This window comes from Halictus rubicundus, chromosome 14 (assembly GCF_050948215.1).
Source record: "Halictus rubicundus isolate RS-2024b chromosome 14, iyHalRubi1_principal, whole genome shotgun sequence".
Lineage (NCBI taxonomy): Eukaryota > Metazoa > Arthropoda > Insecta > Hymenoptera > Halictidae > Halictus > Halictus rubicundus.
Genome location: NC_135162.1, coordinates 4,812,953 through 4,833,827, shown reverse-complemented (window position 1 = coordinate 4,833,827; position 20,875 = coordinate 4,812,953). Strand labels below are relative to the sequence as shown.

General features: G+C 39.6%; 1 protein-coding gene across 2 annotated transcripts in view; it reads left to right on the top strand.

Annotated features, from left to right (window-relative positions):
* LOC143360897 (glutamate receptor ionotropic, kainate 2) overlaps positions 1-20,875 on the top strand; it is a 310,952-nt gene that overhangs the window by 164,058 nt on the left and 126,019 nt on the right. For both annotated transcript variants that reach the window (XM_076800075.1, XM_076800074.1), the window contains exons 5-7: positions 15,557-15,732; positions 16,678-16,731; positions 16,870-17,034. In XM_076800075.1, the coding sequence (XP_076656190.1) occupies positions 15,557-15,732; positions 16,678-16,731; positions 16,870-17,034 (395 nt within the window). The remainder of the gene's footprint in view (positions 1-15,556; positions 15,733-16,677; positions 16,732-16,869; positions 17,035-20,875) is intronic.

Sequence of the window (20,875 nt, the reverse complement as noted above, 5' to 3'; positions counted from 1 at the left end):
GATGGAGAGTCGTAGGAGTCAGGTCCGGGTCCATCTGATCTTCTCCCCGAATTCTGGCAACCGGATCCGGCCACCTATACGCCAACGGAATCATGAATGAACCCTCGACGCGGTCCATCACCGACCATTGTAGAACCTCCACGACTCGTTCTGTTCTCTCTTACCCTCTGATCCCTTTCTTCAGGATCTTCTTATATTCCCCGACATTCGTTTCTCGCGAAACACCCCGGACAATGGGGATGCCTGTAGCTGGACGCGCGTCTTTGCACGCGCTGCATGCTGAACTGCGATGGGCTGGCGTGTCGCTTATACTGGCATTTGCTTGAATTTACCAGCGGGGCATTGCGGAGGCAGACAATTTGCGGGCCGGTGGAATGTGCATTAGGGTGGACCTTAGTTGCTCTTGTGCAAAATTTTTTTTTTAATTCATTTGATGCGACCCTTGCAATCTGTTCTACTCGGTACAAAACTAATTCCCTCCAAATTTCAAGTCGATCGGACAAAGGGAAGACGTGTCGCAACGAGTTTGTTTATGCAAAAAATTTTAATTTTGCGAAAAATGAAAAAGTACACATTTTTTCAATCCCACTGGTCATTAAACACTATTTTAATGTAATATTCTTATTATATCAAAGCAAAAATTAAATTGTTTAATGAATTTGTTTAAGCAAAATTTTTAATATTTATTTTTTAAATATGAAATTTGATCTCACATTAATATAAGTAAAAGTGGAAAAAGACAGTTAAATACTTATAATTGAATATTTTGTTTATAGGCCTAATTATAATAAGAGTATAAATAATTTTTAAAAATCTGTACTTAATGTTGTTTTATCAATTTTTGGGTATTTTTCCCTATAATCGGTTACAATTTGTAATATGAATTGTTTTTCTTCTTCGTTTTTGCATAACGTTAAATTATAATCTTTCATTAATTTTACTGCTCTTTCTGCAACGTCATTCACAACTTCTAATTTTGTTATAATACCTATCGCTTCGATATAATTATTATTAGTTTCCCATAGTGCTGGATCAATTAAAAGAAAATCTGAATTTATATTGAACCGTTTGAAAAAATTATTTGATTCAGATGATACGAAATGTTGTATTTCCAAATTCGCAAGATTTTTAATTTCTATAGTCGTTGTCATGTATCTCTTATAATTATTATTATTGTTTACATTTTGTAGTGCTTGCACCATCGATCTTTTTGTTTCTACTGAAACTTTTTTATCAAAAAACGATAGCGCCGCATTCTCCGGTGACAAGTACCATAAATGGTTCACAATTTTTTTTAATGCCACATCGCTAATTATTTCTTCGTTAACATTTTTGTAATGAATTATATTTTTGATGAATTCTAGATCTACACGTGGCGCCATAGCAGCCATTGGGGTCAAAATCCACGGCTCAATATAAATGTTAATTAGAAATACACATATATCTCTAATGCTACTATACTCTTCCTGGTTGAGAGGAAATTCGTTTCGAAAAATAAATATTTTTAAAGTGTATATTATTTTAGCCATCCACCTCGCATGGTGAAATGCGCCAGGCATTTTGAATGAAATGCCACCCAAAGGAATCCCCCCATGAAAAATTATTGCTAATTCTAAAAGTTCTTTGTAGTCATCTCTTGGGTGACTCATTTTTGTGTAATTTTTAAAAATTTCGATTTTTTTTTGTATATCATTAATATGTTTCAGAACGTAATCGTCGTGCGTTCCCGGGATGTAATTATTTTTATTAATTTCAGGCCAACTATTTTGAAATTTTTTAAAAAGTTGAATATTCGGGCCTGTTGGCGACCGTTTGGCGCGCTCATAGCTCTACTCCGTAATGTAATAAACCAAAATATTGACAATATTGTTGAAACTTTCAAGTAAAATTTCTTATTATACAACCAAAAGATGATATTTTTATGTTATAACAGTAACTCTTATCATTAAAACATAAAATTTGAGTTGCATGTAAAATTAAAGGGAAATTACTGAAATTTTCAAACTTCAAACCGATTGCGACACCCTTTCCTGTTGTCCAATTGAGTTCTTCTTCTGCAGAACTTATTTTTTTTTGGATCTGGAACAGATCTAGGGGGTCGCATAAAAAAATCAGATGGTCGAAAAATAAGGTCCACCCTAATGTGCATTCGCCACGGAACGTACGTTGACGGGGCCCGAAAATGGAATTATTCACATGGAAAATAGAAAATTCAATAGTAGAAGGCGTAGCCCCGGGCCGGATTTAAGCCTAGAGGACAATTAATATAGAGGACAATTTTGCATTGTTTAACAAGCTATGTTACTGTTAAGAACAGTCCAAGTCTTAAACATGGCAGCTCCAGGTCCGAAATATCAGTTACATTCTGTAAAGCGCTATTTTTTTTGTCACCGACCCGTAAAAGAGAATGCAGCCATTTTGTTTAGAATTATTTCGTCACGGGACTTTCACTAGCATATTCCCGACACTTTTGCGAATAAAATGATACGCAACATGGCGTGATTTGGATCGCATTTGCCCGTGTAATCCACGATATTGTAGAACCTCTGCTATCCGAACTGGTCAATGGAGTAATCGATTAATGTTTTTGATTAGGTTAAACATAAACTGTTGATACTAAGACGGTTGTAGGCCTAACTCAGAGTCAATACAGACCTAGCCAGGGTTAAATTAAATCCTTAAATTGTTTAAATTAAATTTTAGCGTAAATCGTTCCCAAAGGGGTTGAACGGGAAAGTTACAAACTGAATAGTTGCCACAAAAACGGCTATATTTCGACCCGCCTGGGAATGCTAATCGAAAAACGGCGTCCGAATTTCAATAATGTTCCGGAAGAAAATTTGATGAACTGAGATTCACGAGATTGGCGGCTGCTTCGGAGGGATCAATTCGTCCCGCAGAGTTCGCGAGCAAACTTCAGCTCGCGGAACGTTCGATTTGCAGGAGATATACAGACGCGGACGGAGCTTATTCGAAGCTTTGAGGAAGTGGAGGGGCGGGGGAGGGGGCATAGGAATAAAAAAGTCTTGTAAACCGTGCGGAATCTTCCCGTCAGAAGCAGACTCGCGTCTCCGGGTGCCGGGGATATTGGCAGGCGATAAAGATTCCCCGTACATCGTCGGGAAAGTGGCAAGTAACGTTCCCCATCCCCATCCCCGTGCTGGCGAGAGATGGTAAGATTTGGTAGCGGCCACCACCTCGGGAATATGTATCCGGTCTGCCACGTACGCGTTGCACGGCAGCTAAATCACTGGGATGGAGAGCTGACGCTGTCTCTTCTTTACGATTCGCTCCCGAGAGCTAAAAGATGGAGTTGAATCGTGCTTGGAGACCGTATACAACATGCCCAAGAAATATTCTATGAGGCCCGTGCGTGTTCCCAAAGGATAAACGAGACTCTTGTGGGACTACACACCGAAGCCGTGGAAAATTAAACGATCATTTTCGCTCAAAAACGCAATGTTGTAACTTTGCTAAAATATGTCGCAGAATACTCTCTCTCTCTCTCTGATCTCGTTTTGAAGCTTGACCCTTCTACTTTTACTCATTTCTCGCAATAAACCTTCTACTCTATACAGGGTGAACGTTTTAAGTAAGGCCACCTAAATATCTCTTCAGGTTATTGCGATGCAAAAAATATTTGTTACGTGATGTGCACGGTGTCAATGGACCAAATATCTGGTAAGAATATTGTTTTCCGAAGGTCATTTTTTTCGGAGTTATCAAGCTCACGACCTTAAAATTACCTTGATCTTCGAAAATTAAAGTTTTACCTAGGACTGATGTGGAATATCTTCGGCCATAACGATCACAATTGCAGGAGTTGTATATTTTGTTATACTCAATTCGCCTATAAATAAATGAAATCCATGCACATTATGTAACAAATACTTTTTGCATCGCAATAACCTGAAGAGATATTTAGATGACCTTACCTGAAAGGACCACCCTGTATAACGGGTGAAAAAGTGGAGATACTTTTTTATTTAGAAAATTGCACGAGTTACATACTTTTTTTATCGAATACGTTTCAAGGGGTACCCTAGTTTTGAATACCATTTGGTACAAACCAATTTTCAGAAATTGTTTTCGAAAGAACTATCGAACCTTAGGCATTGGTATTTTGCACACATATTTAATGGTGTCTGAAGTACATGTGTGATTTTTTTCAAGTAAAAAAGTTCAAAATTGCGGGAGTTCTATATTTTTTTATACACAAATCGCCTATAAATGAATGAAATCCATGCACATTACGTAACAAATACTTTTTGCATCGCAATAACCTGAAGAGATATTTCGATGACCTTACCTGAAAGGACCACCCTGTATAAAGAGTGAAAAAGTGGAGATACTTTTTTATTTAGAAAATTGCACGAGTTACATACTTTTTTTATCGAATACGTTTCAAGGGGTACCCTAGTTTTGAATACCACTTTGTTAAAAACCAATTTTCAGGAATTTTTTTCGAAAGAACTATCGAACCTTTGACATTCGTATTTTGCACTCATATTTAATGGTATTTAAAGTACATGTGTGATTTTTTCAAGTAAAAAAGTTCAAAATTGCGGGAGTTCTATATTTTTTTATACACAAATCGCCTATAAATGAATGAAATCCATGCACATTACGTAACAAATACTTTTTGCATCGCAATAACCTGAAGAGATATTTCGATGACCTTACCTGAAAGGACCACCCTGTATAAAGAGTGAAAAAGTGGAGATACTTTTTTATTTAGAAAATTGCACGAGTTACATACTTTTTTTATCGAATACGTTTCAAGGGGTACCCTAGTTTTGAATACCACTTTGTTAAAAACCAATTTTCAGGAATTTTTTTCGGAAGAACTATCGAACCTTAGGCATTGGTATTTTGCACACATATTTAATGGTGTCTGAAGTACATGTGTGATTTTTTTCAAGTAAAAAAGTTCAAAATTGCGGGAGTTCTATATTTTTTTATACACAAATCGCCTATAAATGAATGAAATCCATGCACATTACGTAACAAATACTTTTTGCATCGCAATAACCTGAAGAGATATTTCGATGACCTTACCTGAAAGGACCACCCTGTATAAAGAGTGAAAAAGTGGAGATACTTTTTTATTTAGAAAATTGCACGAGTTACATACTTTTTTTATCGAATACGTTTCAAGGGGTACCCTAGTTTTGAATACCACTTTGTTAAAAACCAATTTTCAGGAATTTTTTTCGGAAGAACTATCGAACCTTAGGCATTGGTATTTTGCACACATATTTAATGGTGTCTGAAGTACATGTGTGATTTTTTTCAAGTAAAAAAGTTCAAAATTGCGGGAGTTCTATATTTTTTTATACACAAATCGCCTATAAATGAATGAAATCCATGCACATTACGTAACAAATACTTTTTGCATCGCAATAACCTGAAGAGATATTTCGATGACCTTACCTGAAAGGACCACCCTGTATAAAGAGTGAAAAAGTGGAGATACTTTTTTATTTAGAAAATTGCACGAGTTACATACTTTTTTTATCGAATACGTTTCAAGGGGTACCCTAGTTTTGAATACCACTTTGTTAAAAACCAATTTTCAGGAATTTTTTTCGAAAGAACTATCGAACCTTTGACATTCGTATTTTGCACTCATATTTAATGGTATTTAAAGTACATGTGTGATTTTTTCAAGTAAAAGAGTTCAAAATTGCGGGAGTTCTATATTTTTTTATACACAAATCGCCTATAAATGAATGAAATCCATGCACATTACGTAACAAATACTTTTTGCATCGCAATAACCTGAAGAGATATTTCGATGACCTTACCTGAAAGGACCACCCTGTATAAAGAGTGAAAAAGTGGAGATACTTTTTTATTTAGAAAATTGCACGAGTTACATACTTTTTTTATCGAATACGTTTCAAGGGGTACCCTAGTTTTGAATACCACTTTGTTAAAAACCAATTTTCAGGAATTTTTTTCGGAAGAACTATCGAACCTTTGGCATTGGTATTTTGCACACATATTTAATGGTGTCCGAAGTACATGTGTAATTTTTTTCAAGTAAAAAAGTTCAAAGTTGCGGGAGTTCTATATTTTTTTTTATACACAATTCGCCTATAAATGCATGAAATCCATGCACACTACGTAACAAATACTTTTTGCATCGCAATAACCTGAAGAGATATTTCGATGACCTTACCTGAAAGGACCACCCTGTATAAAGAGTGAAAAAGTGGAGATACTTTTTTATTTAGAAAATTGCACGAGTTACATACTTTTTTTATCGAATACGTTTCAAGGGGTACCCTAGTTTTGAATACCACTTTGTTAAAAACCAATTTTCAGGAATTTTTTTCGAAAGAACTATCGAACCTTTGGCATTGGTATTTTGCACACATATTTAATGGTGTCTGAAGTACATGTGTGATTTTTTTCAAGCAAAAACGTTCAAAATTGCGGGAGTTCTATATTTTTAAATGCATAAAATCCATAGTGTATTCAAGTGTATCAAACATTCGAATCCCATTGTATTCGCCGGTCCATAACGTCAGTGAAATTGTATTAAGACTTGGTAAGGCTTTCACGTCATACGGCGAACGACGATAAAAATAGCGTTTAAAAAAGCAGTATCCTTGCAAGCGGAAGGAAAGATAAATCCGTGCCTGCCCGGATTTATAGTTGAAAGGAAAATCCTCTTTGTTTATTCGCGTTATCGTCGTAGACATCGGGATTCAGTGAACTCTCGCATGATCCCCGTCACCCCATAATGAAAGATCGTCCTGAGCCCTGTCGCACTGTTAAGGCGGGGGGGGGGGTTGAAGGCGCGCGAGAATCTTCAACGTTATCGTAAAGGACCAACGGATTGCTCCACGGGGCGAAGCTGTAAACGTCAGAGGTCCCTAGTTTATTGCTTTTCCTCGAGGAGAGAGCTCGTCAAACGTTCATGGTGTCCGTCTGATTTGATCCTTAACGGTCCCATAAAGCGGTCCGAAAGAGACCCTAATCAGTAGACTGCGGATCTTTATGCAAAATAAAAACATTCTGTTATCAATTTTCTCTTGCTCTTCAACAGTTTCGACAGGTCGTTATATTGTTTTTAATCGCAGCTACCCGTTTTCGTCGCGAACGCATCGGAACGGTAGTATACTAATCTCTCGGTCATTAAACGTCCACATCGTTCACCGCCGATGATGCGATGGGACCCCCATCAATCTTGGCTATCGTCTAATAACCATGACCATGATACCACCGCGGCGTGTAACACGAAAGAGTTGAACGGCACGGGCCTGTCACTGGCAATTTATCATCGTTATCGATCCACTTGTTTCGATAAAATATGTACCCTGAAAAGACGCAAGCAATTCAATATCCTTGGACACCGAGAGAGTCCCGATACTACCACCGCCAAGGGAAGAAAAAGGGACGACTTCCTTCCTTCCTTCCTTCCGACCACCGCACCGACGCAATATTTCATCCCCGGGGCGGTTATCGGCATTCCAGGCACGATCCTAAGTGGTTGTCATTAGAGTACGTAAATACCGGCACAGTCATTTGTTTCGGGACAGAGTCGAAAAGCCCGCGCGAACGCCCCGTCCCCGACGGAACGAACTTCGGACCGTCTGTTTGTCCCACTCTCTCTTCATTCTTTTCACGAGGCTGCATCGTCGTAGCTGAAGAATTAAAAAACAGCTCGGTTTACATTTCGTCCACCGGAAACCAAAATTTACAACACGTCGTCTCAAATCTATTGAAATTATTGAAAGAAGAAACACATTTTTATATTGCTCCTGTTTCTTGAAACTCGAGATAACTTTTATTTCAGAAGAAATAGCAGTGGGTTAAACTTCGCCTCAGGAAACCAGAAATTTTTCACTATTCTTTGTGTAATCCTGCAGATTTTGGCGAGGAAATGCCGAAAATCCAAGTTTCAGTCCTAGGTGGTCGCTAGTTAAAAAGTTACGCTTGTGTAAAGATGTGCGATTTTCAGCGTTTTTAAATTTTCTGTGTATTTTCAGCGTCTATAACGCGAAATTTAGTGACGTTTTGGTATAACTTCTGAACTATTAAAGATATCGAAGTGATATTTCAAGTAATCTTTTTTAATAGTGTATAATGTACCATACGTTTTGTTTATTTAATAGCTTTTTTTACTATTTTTTATTATTCCTCTAAATTTTTGAAAAATCGCTCTTTAAAGAAAATTTGATTTAGTGCCTAAAGTGTTTTTTAGTCGTCAAAGAGTCCCGACGAAGAACCGGAGAAGAAACAATAATAACTTGTGATATGGGACGAGATGGGAAATAATTCTTGCATGATTGTGTAGAGGAAAGTATGCTGAAAATACTCCATTTTGTAAAATCCTATGATCTCGTCCGATACAGAAGATATTCCTTGCGAAGCCTTAAGAATTTTGAAAATTTTCTACATTGCATTTGGCATAACATGTTTAACACATTGTGAATAGTAATTTTTAATCGACAATGGTAATTTACAGCTTAAAGATAAACCTTTCATTTAAAAAAAAAAATTGGAAGGAAAATATTAAAGAGGATCGTCAGGGCATCTCAAAGAAGAAAAGCAATTTTTTCCAAGTCTATCTTCAAAACTTCCAACTGTAACCGTTGATTACAGTAATAGTATTTATTAAATTTTATTAATTTTCTCATTTTCAAGGTTGATGGATATTTAGAAAGCAATAAGCATTCAACATAAGTCAATATGAGACAGTTGATTTTTCGGCAAAGTGTCACTAAATTTCGCGTGGTTCGACTATTGCCGTGAGATGATTGTCGACCTTAGAATAAATTTTATACTAGTATAACTTTTGAACTAGTGGTCTCCTAGGATTGAAACTTGGATCTGCGGTATTTTCTCGCCAAAATCTACAGGATAACATTAAAAAGAGTTAAAAATCTCCGGTTTCCTAAAGTAAAGTTAAGCATAACAGTGGTACACTCGACCGGTTACTGTGAATAATATGAAGAAGATGCGTGTTAGCATTCTAAACTGACTGTTTCAACCATGTTAAACAATCCCTCCTTCAGACGTTAAAAACGTGTCAATAAAATCGTCATTTCCTTCGATGCATCGAGGAAGCAGCTCGCAGTTGAAGCAATTAGTTCGGCAGGATTTTCAGCTGAGGTCCCTGAGGACGATTTACAACATCCCAGACGTTGCTCGACGGGTAAACACAATCCTGAAGAATCGGACAGGATTCCCCCGCGCAAAGAGAAAAAGCCTGATGATTTATGCCAGCTCTTATTTTCCCACGTTTCGCGAAACCTACGCAAATTTAGCTCTGCAAGTTTCGCGGCGAAGACAGATGTTCCTTGGGCCGAGCACATTGAATTTCGAAGGGCGAGCGATGTTCATTTAACTTTGGTGAACTGATAGCGATCGGAAGCAATCGAGTTCGAGAACTCGTGTGTGTGGATGGATTGATATACTGGCAGGAATGCTAGTGGGAATGCTTTTCAACACATGCGGGTTGAAAATCGAAGTTGAAACCTACGGTGATCCACGGTCGAACGGATGCATATTGAATCCTTGCGAAGAGCGTCGAACGTGTCGACAGACGCGCAACGATTCCATTTTATTTAGTTAATGTGGGAAACACAACGGGACCGTGAATTTTTGTGAGAAATTATAATGAAATTGCAAATGTCTTAGCACTCGAGGTAGGAATTTAGTTTTTTTTTTTAAGAACTATGTGTAATAAAATTTGAATACTGACAATGGGCTAGTTAGAGCATTGTCCCTCAATTTTTCTGAAAACTTTTCGGCTGAGAAAAGCTTAATAATAGTTTTAAGAAGTCTCAATAATTTTTTGTTTAATGAATTGAATAAAAATAGTAATTGCGAAGGAACCACGAATACAGAGGAATATAATGTCAGTAAAGTGGTGGGGGTAAAAATAAAATGGCACGATACAATATAACTCAGCATTAAAGAACAGTCTAAGAACAACATTTAAACAACATTTAACTTCATAAGAGTAAGCAAAACGCACAGTGGGGTATTTTTTGGCCCGAAAAAATTATTTAAGCGTTATATATAGACTCAATGCCATAATGTAGTAGGTCGTTGAATTCGTCTTAACATCAGCTATAACATTGTGAAATCAAAAATATATCTTAACAGTTAAGAAATTAAATTGATCCTCACTTTTTATAAAAAAAAAATTTTTTTTCGAAATTTGTAGACATCTGAATACTGTTAATCTTTTGTTCGAACCTTTTTTTCCTCAGATTATCGGAAACCCTTGAAAAATCGTGGCGATTGTGGAGTACGTGCACCGAAAAGCTAGAAAAAGTACTTTTACACGTAAATTATGTTAAAATGATGTAAATTATTATTTTAATACAAAATATGTAGATCATGACACGTTTTAATAAGTAGATATGTATTTTAAGAATATTTTTAAATTATTACCATTAATACGCCGAACGTATAGGCGTACGTAAAACACTTCTAAACGCTAATACCAAATTAGCTATAAAACGTCAATCCGGACAAATCCGGAACCGAATATAATGAGACCAAAAAGACCATCGGGACTCACTCAGAACCATAATAAAATCGTTAATGAATTCTTATAATTGTAAAAATAATTTCTGAATTATTGATCATATACAAATATTAATAACTTTATAAATAAGTATAATAAAAAAATGAAAACAGTCCGAAAGTGTAGTACATACTTACCTAAAAGATATCCATAATGCAAAAAATTACAAAGCTTTTTTAAAGCATGTAAAAATCACTCATAAATGTACGTTATAGCATGATTGGAAAGGCAATAAAAGTCATAGAATCTCTTGACTTTCGATTAAGTTTAGAGATTCATAAACTTACAAATGAATAAAAAAAATTTAGTACATTGTTCTCCACACATTCAACAACTTCGAGCAATAAAAAAATTAGAGTTTACGTTAAATTTTTGAAAGTGACTTTTTTCCGGCTTTTCGGGCCAAATACCCCACTGTGCGACGTCTGAGACCTATACAATTCACAGAGACCACAGACGCAACGTTGAAGACGCGAAATAGTATTCTCAGAGTCTTTTGTTTCGAGGTTTTGTTTCGCTCTGAATAGGTAAATGTTTCGTCGACGATATATCTTCTTTAACGATCAACAAGCTGACAGCGACGAGAAACACGAAACCGGGCGTTTATAACTTTCCAAATAGCTTTATGGTCCCCGATCAGCGACGAGTAAATTACGTTTCTTACTCGAGTATTTATCGATCCGTCCCTCTCCTGGTTCTTCTGTCGCGATTAACGTTACACACGGTGACAAGAAAATAGACCCACCAACGAGAGGAACGGCTTTGCGAATTACAGGGAATTTGCCGGACCGTGCACGGCCATTTGTTTGCCCCGACAATTTATTTCCAATTGTTCGGAATTATTAATCGCGTCTCGTTAATCCTGCAACACCCACGAAAATGTAATATTAATCGGACGAGCGACAATTAATCGAGCGCGATTATTCCTTTGAATATTCCCCAATGTTTCTTCTCGCGAGGTTTCATTCGAAATTTCCCTCGAATAACATTTATAATAACTTTCCTACACGGTAAGATCAATGTTAAATCCGTGAGATAAATTTCACACGATTTTTCTGACCCCGTTCAAACTCTGTTAATTAATTACGAGTGTAGCAATTGAGTAATTCTACGCATTCTACGCAATTCTACGCACGGATTTAGCTGGGCCTAAAAGTCATTGAAATATTATTTGATTTAGCGTTGAATACAGTGTTTACTCGATATATGTCCACAACACGGGTCTACCCAAGGACATATATCCGCTAGAAGATACTATTCTTTGATACACTGCCGAACGTATACCCCACGGCAGTGGGGATAGTTCATCGGCTAGAGATTTGGGACATATATCGAGTGAAGACTGTCATTTTTCTCTCCGAAAAGGTGTCAAGTCTGCAGTTCTAATCTGACCTCTTATTTTTGAAGAATCGAAAAATATTAGGTTCGAGGAAATAATTTCGCGAGGGGGGGGGAGGGGGCGATTTGTAACGATGTTATCGGATAAACGCCGGTAAATCCATTGAAAACCATTCCCGCCGCCGAGATTTGTCGGAAAAGATTAGATTGACTTAAGCCTGCGAGGAACCGGGGAAACGTTCGAGAAATCCAGACAACGAAGTTCCTGTGGAAACTTGAAAGGGAACGAACCCGAACCCCGGAAGACCCGCAAGTCGAGATGATACCTTGATTACTTAGGCGGTGGGAAGTATTGATTTCATCGGGCGACGCGATTCACGGGTTTCCGTCCCATTAAACGACCGGCCTAATAGCAGCCAAGAAGATCCACCAAGAAACTATTTCGTTTCTACCGCAAATGTTATGCGAATTAAACTCCTGGAACGTCCGCAGATCCACTAGGCGCCGATTACATTTCCTATTCCTGCTGTTATTTTCACGAACGAAGCAAAAACAAAGCTAATTCGAGACTACTATTGCTAGCATTCGACCTAAAGCAAGGACACAGCCATTTTGTTTTCAATTATTTTCCGGTGGAACTGTTACCAACATATTACTGACTCTTTTCCAAGTAAAACGATACCCAACACGATACGGTTTGGTGCTTGTTTAACTGTGTAAATCACGGTTAAGTAGAGCCTCTACTATCCGAACCCTTCGAAGAAACGTCTGGATAATAGAACAATTATTTACCTACATTTTCAGGTTAAATCGTTACTGTTTCACGCTAGAAATCGTGTCCTATGTTGATTGCTTTAGATTGAATTGTTCATATGTGCACAGACTATACATCAGTTCGGATAGTCGAGATTCTGTTCAATCTCGAAATTGAACGGGAAAATGTGCTGCGAAACGTGTCATGTTTGCACTCTTTTCAAACAGAAAAACGTCCTGCATACATTAGTGAAGGTTTCGCAAAGAAGTAGTGAAATATTCTGGGTAAAAATTCTCGAGAAAAATTTTGCATTTTGACAAGCCGCATTGGCGTCGGGAACAGTAAAACAGAGATGCGTCATATTTTATGGATAAAATATTGCGATCCATATAATGGTTGGAAATGGATTAATCAATCATTTATTGTGCTTTTATGTCACTTTATTTCTGCGCACTAGTGTATGAATGCTAATTGCGCGCTCGCCAGACCTTCTACGAGCACATACAAACGGATCGATTTCTACAATGACAAGCCGAGAAAACTTGCAAAACTCCGAACTAATTGGAAGCGCATGTATATCCCCGAATTCGGGGCGCCTTTGAATCATCTGCTACTCGTGTGTCAATTTTTACACATTTTCCAAGTCGATGAGCCCTGTTTTCCACGGTTCCCAGTTATGCAATGATGCGGCCAAAAGGCCAGTTAGCGATGATTAGGGGAACCCATAAGTAATCAATTATTTTGAAACCTAAAACAAACTTTGTAGTAAATTCAAGTTTTTATTTCTTAATTTATTATATAATCTCCATCATTATCAAGGACAGTTTGCCATCTTTCCTGCAAATTTTCAATCCACTTCTTCTGGAAATCCAGGGTTGGTGAAGCAAAATATGACACAAGGTGCCCCCTTACATCTTCTACAGAATGTTTTATTTCTTAAATAATGCTCCAGAGATCTGAAAAGATGATAGTCAGAGGGAGCAATATCCGGTGAGTACGGGGGGTGCGGTAAAACTTCCCATTGCAATTCTTTGATTTTTTCCTGAGTGAGTTTTGCTGTATGGTGCCGGGCATTGTCAATTTGCAGTATTACACCTTTTCTGTGGACTAAAGATGCCCTCTTTTTCAATAGTTCTGAATACAGCCGTTGTAATTGCTGACAATACAACTCAGCAGTAACTGTTTCTCCAGGTTTCAACAACTCAAAGTGAATTATGCCACGACAGTCCCACCAAATGCACAGCAACACCTTTCCAAGTGATAAGCTAGGTTTAGGGGTTGATATTGCGGTTTGATTTGCAGAAAGCCATTGCTTGGAACGCTTTATGTTATCATAAAGAATCCATTTTTCATCTCCGGTAACGATTCTGCTAAGAAATGGATCTCTACGAAATCTGGATAGCAACGAAGCGCAAATTGATCGACGAATATTCTTGTTGGTCTCAGATAATTGACGCGGTAACCATATTCCTTGCCTGTATGCCTTTCCCATTTCGTGTAGGTGCCTTCGTATAGTTGACCATGTGGACCCAAGGCTTCTCGATCATTCTTGTATACTTAATTTTGGATCAGCTTCCACTAGAGATTTTAGGGTGTCATTATCAAATTGAACTGGTCGTCCACTTCGAGGCCTGTCAGAGAGATCATAATCACCAGCAGCAAACCTTCCGAACCAACGTTGACACTTGTTGACCTTCAATACATCTCCATAAAGATCGCAAATTTTCTTTGTTGTTACCGTTGCATCAAATCCCGCATAAAAATGAAAAAGTATGCAATGACGAATATGATCCTCGGAAGGTACGGACGTCGCCATTTTATTACGGGGTTGTAACAAATATAATACTTTTTAGAATATTTTCAACACAGGCTGCTTTACCGAAAACTGTAAAAGAATACGTATTTCAACGAGCGGTACAGAACTAAAAGCAAAACAAATTCTTTGCAAATAATTGATTACTTATGGGTACCCCTAATATTTAAGGGTGGCATTTGACCTTGACTGTCACGCTATGGTACGCTGTGCCTTCTTTTTCTAGACATTTTATGTCTTAAATAAGCATGTAATCAATTAAAAATGTATACCACCGTGTTTGTACATGTCTTTGCTACGTCTGTCCAAAGCCTTTTTTCGATACGAACACTAAATCTCTCGAAATTGAGAGAATCTTTCTGCGATATACGTATATGAACTTGCAAGGGTCAAAATCTTGACAAATTGACGCTTCAATATTGCATAGGTAACAGTATTAGATAGGTAACAGAACATTGTTCTTGAATTTTTTGGAAGTGGTCACTCGAAGGGTTGCTTGCCACCCCCACGCATAAAAAAAATTAAAAATTAAATAATTTTTTTCTAGTCTTAATAATTTAATTACAATTATGAAAAAATATATGATATGAAGGAAGTAAGTTCGAATATTTTCGATTTCATTTCATCTCAATATCTTAATTAACAACCGAGAAAAAAAATTTTAAAGTTGAGGGTGTTTACCCTCATATCACCCTTAAATGAAGGGTTAGCGACTTAAAATTTTAGGGGATTGTTTTTCAACCTAAAATGATGGTTTTCCACACAATACCAATAAAATTCCCGCCGGGGCCGCTAAACCTGTCTTATCCACCTAGACCCTTTGTAATATTCGGCAGAAAACACGCTTTCTGAAGCAAGTATGACGTCACAAGATGGCTGCCGCAGAGAGATTCTAAAAGAATGCGTGTTTCCTCTTCCGACGATCGGTACAGAACTAAAGGCAAAACAGATTCTTTGCAAATAATTGATTACTTATGGGTACCCCTAATAAAAATGGTCGTTCCGACGCGTTCGACGGTGAACTGTGTAAAACCGGATGATTGGTTCCGCTTTAATCGACGCGACGACGGGTTAATCGTGCCGACGACGACCGTTTCAGGTTTGGTGAAGCTACGAGAGCTCGTCAGGTCGCCGAAGTCTCGGGAGATCGAGGTTAACCTCAGGCAGGCCGACCCGGATTCCTACCGGCAGGTTCTCTCCGAGATGAAAAGCAAGGAAATACGGAATCTCATCGTGGATACCAGGCCGGAGCACATGCATCATTTTCTGCGAATGGTAACTGCATATTCGTCTATCGATCCCACGCCGCGAGCCTGCTTTCCACGGGTTTCGATAACCCCGACACGCGTCCACAATGCAAATAGATCCAAGATGTTACCCGCGCCGTATTTATTCCCAAGCGAGCCGCGCTGATTGCTACCGGCCTAGCAATACCACACTACTTTTACTGTTTCGTTCGATTCCAAATATTTTCCAGAACTTCACAGAACAGTTCCAGCCCGAAACGTTACAATTTCGAACTGGAAATGTCGACTATGTCGCGTAGAATCGCTGTTTTCGATTTCTTGCTGCGAACTTCGAACTAGAGAAAGGACACAGCCTTTTTGTTTTTTATTATTTTGGCGGGAGACTGTTACAGATATATTCCTGACTCTTTTCCGAGTAAAACGATACCGAACACGACCCAGTTTGGGTCGTATTTAACTGTGTAATCCACCGTAAAGTAGAACCTCTCTTATCCGAACCCTTCGGTGAAGCACCAGTCTTCGGACAATAGAATGATTACCTAGCTACAGTGCTGGATGAAATCTTGACCGTGCATTCTTTAGATTTGCGTAATGAATCGTGTAATAGGTCGGTTGAAATCGAACTGTTTATTATGCGTTCAAACGTTGTACATCAGGCAACTTTGTTCGACCTTGAAATTGAATGTGCAAACGTGCTTCGACTCATGTCATGTTTGTACTCTTTCGAATCGGAAAAGTGTCCCGAATGCTTCAGTAACAATTTTACAAAGAAACTCATCAGGGACAAAGACGCTTTAAACAAAGTTCGCATAAATCTCTTTCGAATCCGTTGAAGGCACAGCTGCAACTGCCAAAGTGCCTCTTGACTTCGAAGACTGTGGCTTCCACGATTGAATTAGCGTCAAACCGGGGCCACCAACAAACGAATAATATTAACAGTGTATAATAAATCTCGGCGCACCACTGCTTTCAGATCCTGCAGCTGCAAATGAACGACTACAAGTACCATTATCTCTTCACGACTTTCGTAAGTACCCTCGAATCGTAGAGAACCCCCGGCAACTCGAAAATGAGAGAGAGAGAGAGAGAGAGAGAGAGAGAGAGAGAGAGAGAGAGAGAGAGAGAGAAAGAGGGAGGGAGGTCGTGAGTCGGCTCCTTTTTCCAGGATATCGAGACCTTCGACCTCGAGGACTTCAAGTACAATTTCGTCAATATCACTGCCTTCCGTCTGGTCGACGCGGAGGACGTCGGTGTGCGCGGTATACTAAGAGACATGGAGCGGTACCAGCCATCCGGGAATACGATCCTCAACAAATCGAGAGTTATACAGGTAAGATTTACGTCGAAGTCAAGACCTTTCAGCGATCAAATAACGTCTGCTAGCAAATGTTTGCCTCGATTCGACGCTGCCTGCCGTCGAGACCGTTCGTTCGTTCAGCGGACGTTGAAACGTGACGAGTCGACTTCTGCTCGCTCAGCTAGAAGGAGAAGATGTCCCCGGGAAACATATATGGGGGGATCGGATAAATAGATTTAGCGATTTATTGATTACCAGACTTTAGCCCGGATCCTCGTGGACCAGGGATTCGTTCGTGTAACGCAGCGTGCACGAACACGGTGTACTCTTTTCGATCAGTTCGAAACTAAATCCTGGCGACAATACTTCCTCCGACTGATCGGTATCTTGCAGGAAGCAGTTGCAAGCAATAGGTAGCAAAGCACCAGCTGGTTGCTAAATCCTGGCGACGCTGGTTCCCTAGACTGATGGATACCTTACTGGAGGCAGTTACAAACAATGGATAGCAAAGCATCCGTTAGTAGCTACATCCTGGCACAGCAAGCACTTTAAACTGATGGCTATCTTACTGAAGCACAGGCAACAATTAGCAAAATCCTGGGCCGCCTATCTCTCTAGACGGGTTCCTATCTTATTGTGAACAGTTACAAGCAGCAATTAGCAAAATCTTGAGCTCCCTAAGTCTCTAACCTGGTTGCTATGTTACTGTAGACACTTGCAAGCTGCAATCAGCAAAATCCTAGGGCCCCTAACTTTCTAGACTGTTTGCTATCTTACTCGATAACAGTAGCGAGTAGCGAGCAGTCAAGCATCAGCTAGTAGCGCAATTCTGGACCTCCTATCTCTCTAGACTGGTAGCTATCTTGCTGAAGCTAGTTGCAAGAAGCAATTAGCAAAATCCTGGGACCCCTATCTCCCTAGACTGATTCCTATCTTATTGTGGACAGTTACAAGCAGCAATTAGCAAAATCTTGAGCTCCCTAAGTCTCTAAACTGGTTGATATGTTACTGTAGACACTTGCAAGCTGCAATCAGCAAAATCCTAGGCCCCCTAACTTTCTAGACTGGTTGCTATCTTACTCGAGACAGTAGCGAGCAGTCAAGCATCAGCTAGTAGCGCAATCCTGGACCTACTATCTCTCTAGACTGGTAGCTATCTTGCTGAAGCTAGTTGCAAGAAGCAATTAGCAAAATCCTGGGCCCCCTAACTTTCTACTGGTTGCTATCTTATTGTAGACAGTTACAGCCAGTAAAGTATTGGCTAGTAGCAAACTTCTGGCGATACTAGTTTTCTAGAATGATGGGTATGTTGCTGATCGGAGTAACAAGCAGTAAATGGCAAAGCATCAGCTAGTACCTAAATCCTGACCATGGAACACTTTATAGACTAATGTTTCTCTTGCTGGAGCTAGTTACAAGCACTGAGTAGCAAAGCATCAGCTAGCGAGTAGCTAAATCCTGGGAGCCTTATCTCTCTAGACTGGTAGCTATCTTGCTGAAGATAGTTGCAAGAAGCAATTAGCAAACTCCTGCGCCCCCTATCTCTCTAGATTGGGTCCTGTCTTATTGTAGACAGTTACAGGCAGCAATTAGCAAAATCTTGAGCCCCCTAAGTCTCTAAACTTGTTGCTATGTTACTGTAGACACTTGCAAGCTGCAATCAGCAAAATCCTAGGCCCCCTAACTTTCTAGACTGGTTGCTATCTTACTCGATAGCAGTAGCGAGTAGCGAGCAGTCAAGCATCAGCTAGTAGCGCAATCCTGGACCTACTATCTCTCTAGACTGGTAGCTATCTTGCTGAAGCTAGTTGCAAGAAGCAATTAGCAAAATCCTGGGACCCCTAACTTTCTAGACTGGTTGCTATCTTATTGTGGACAGTTACAAGCAGCAATTAGCAAAATCTTGAGCTCCCTAAGTCTCTAACCTGGTTGCTATGTTACTGTAGACACTTGCAAGCTGCAATCAGCAAAATCCTAGGCCCCCTAACTTTCTAGACTGGTTGCTATCTTACTCGAGACAGTAGCGAGCAGCCAAGCATCAGCTAGTAGCGCAATCCTGGGCCACCTATCTCTCTAGACTGGTAGCTATCTTGCTGAAGCTAGTTGCAAGAAGCAATTAGCAAAATCCTGGGCCCCCTAACTTTCTACTGGTTCCTATCTTATTGTGGACAGTTACAGCCAGTAAAGTATTGGCTAGTAGCAAACTTCTGGCGATACTAGTTTTCTAGAATGATGGGTATGTTGCTGATCGGAGTAACGAGCAGTAAATGGCAAAGCATCAGCTAGTACCTAAATCCTGACCATGCAACACTTTATAGACTAACGTTTCTCTTGCTGGAGCTAGTTACAAGCACTGAGTAGCAAAGCATCAGCTAGCGAGTAGCTAAATCCTGGGAGCCCTATCTCTCTAGACTGGTAGCTATCTTGCTGAAGATAGTTTGCAAGAAGCAATTAGCAAACTCCTGCGCCCCCTATCTCTCTAGATTGGGTCCTGTCTTATTGTAGACAGTTACAGGCAGCAATTAGCAAAATCTTGAGCCCCCTAAGTCTCTAAACTTGTTGCTATGTTACTGTAGACACTTGCAAGCTGCAATCAGGAAAATCCGAGGCCCCCTAACATTCTAGACTGGTTGCTATCTTACTCGAGACAGTAGCGAGCAGCCAAGCATCAGCTAGTAGCGCAATCCTGGGCCACCTATCTCTCTAGACTGGAAGCTATCTTGCTGAAGCTAGTTGCAAGAAGCAATTAGCAAAATCCTGGACCCCCTATGTCTCTAGACTGGTTCCTATCTTATTGTGAACAGTTACAAACAGCAATTAGCAAAATCTTGAGCTCCCCAAGTCTCTAACCTAGTTACTATGTTACTGTAGACACTTGCAAGCTGCAATCAGCAAAATCCTAGGCCCCCTAACTTTCTAGACTGGTTGCTATCTTACTCGAGACAGTAGCGAGCAGCCAAGCATCAGCTAGTAGCGCAATCCTGGGCCACCTATCTCTCTAGACTGGAAGCTATCTTGCTGAAGCTAGTTGCAAGAAGCAATTAGCAAAATCCTGGACCCCCTATGTCTCTAGACTGGTTCCTATCTTATTGTGAACAGTTACAAACAGCAATTAGCAAAATCTTGAGCTCCCCAAGTCTCTAACCTAGTTACTATGTTACTGTAGACACTTGCAAGCTGCAATCAGCAAAATCCTAGGCCCCCTAACTTTCTAGACTGGTTGCTATCTTACTCGAGACAGTAGCGAGCAGCCAAGCATCAGCTAGTAGCGCAATCCTGGGCCACCTATCTCTCTAGACTGGAAGCTATCTTGCTGAAGCTAGTTGCAAGAAGCAATTAGCAAAATCCTGGACCCCCTATGTCTCTAGACTGGTTCCTATCTTATTGTGAACAGTTACAAACAGCAATTAGCAAAATCTTGAGCTCCCCAAGTCTCTAACCTAGTTACTATGTTACTGTAGACACTTGCAAGCTGCAATCAGCAAAATCCTAGGCCCCCTAACTTTCTAGACTGGTTGCTATCTTACTCGAGACAGTAGCGAGCAGCCAAGCATCAGCTAGTAGCGCAATCCTGGGCCACCTATCTCTCTAGACTGGAAGCTATCTTGCTGAAGCTAGTTGCAAGAAGCAATTAGCAAAATCCTGGACCCCCTATGTCTCTAGACTGGTTCCTATCTTATTGTGAACAGTTACAAACAGCAATTAGCAAAATCTTGAGCTCCCCAAGTCTCTAACCTGGTTACTATGTTACTGTAGACACTTGCAAGCTGCAATCAGCAAAATCCTGGGCCCCCTAACTTTCTACTGGTTGCTATCTTATTGTAGACAGTTACAGCCAGTAAAGTATTGGCTAGTAGCAAACTTCTGGCGATAC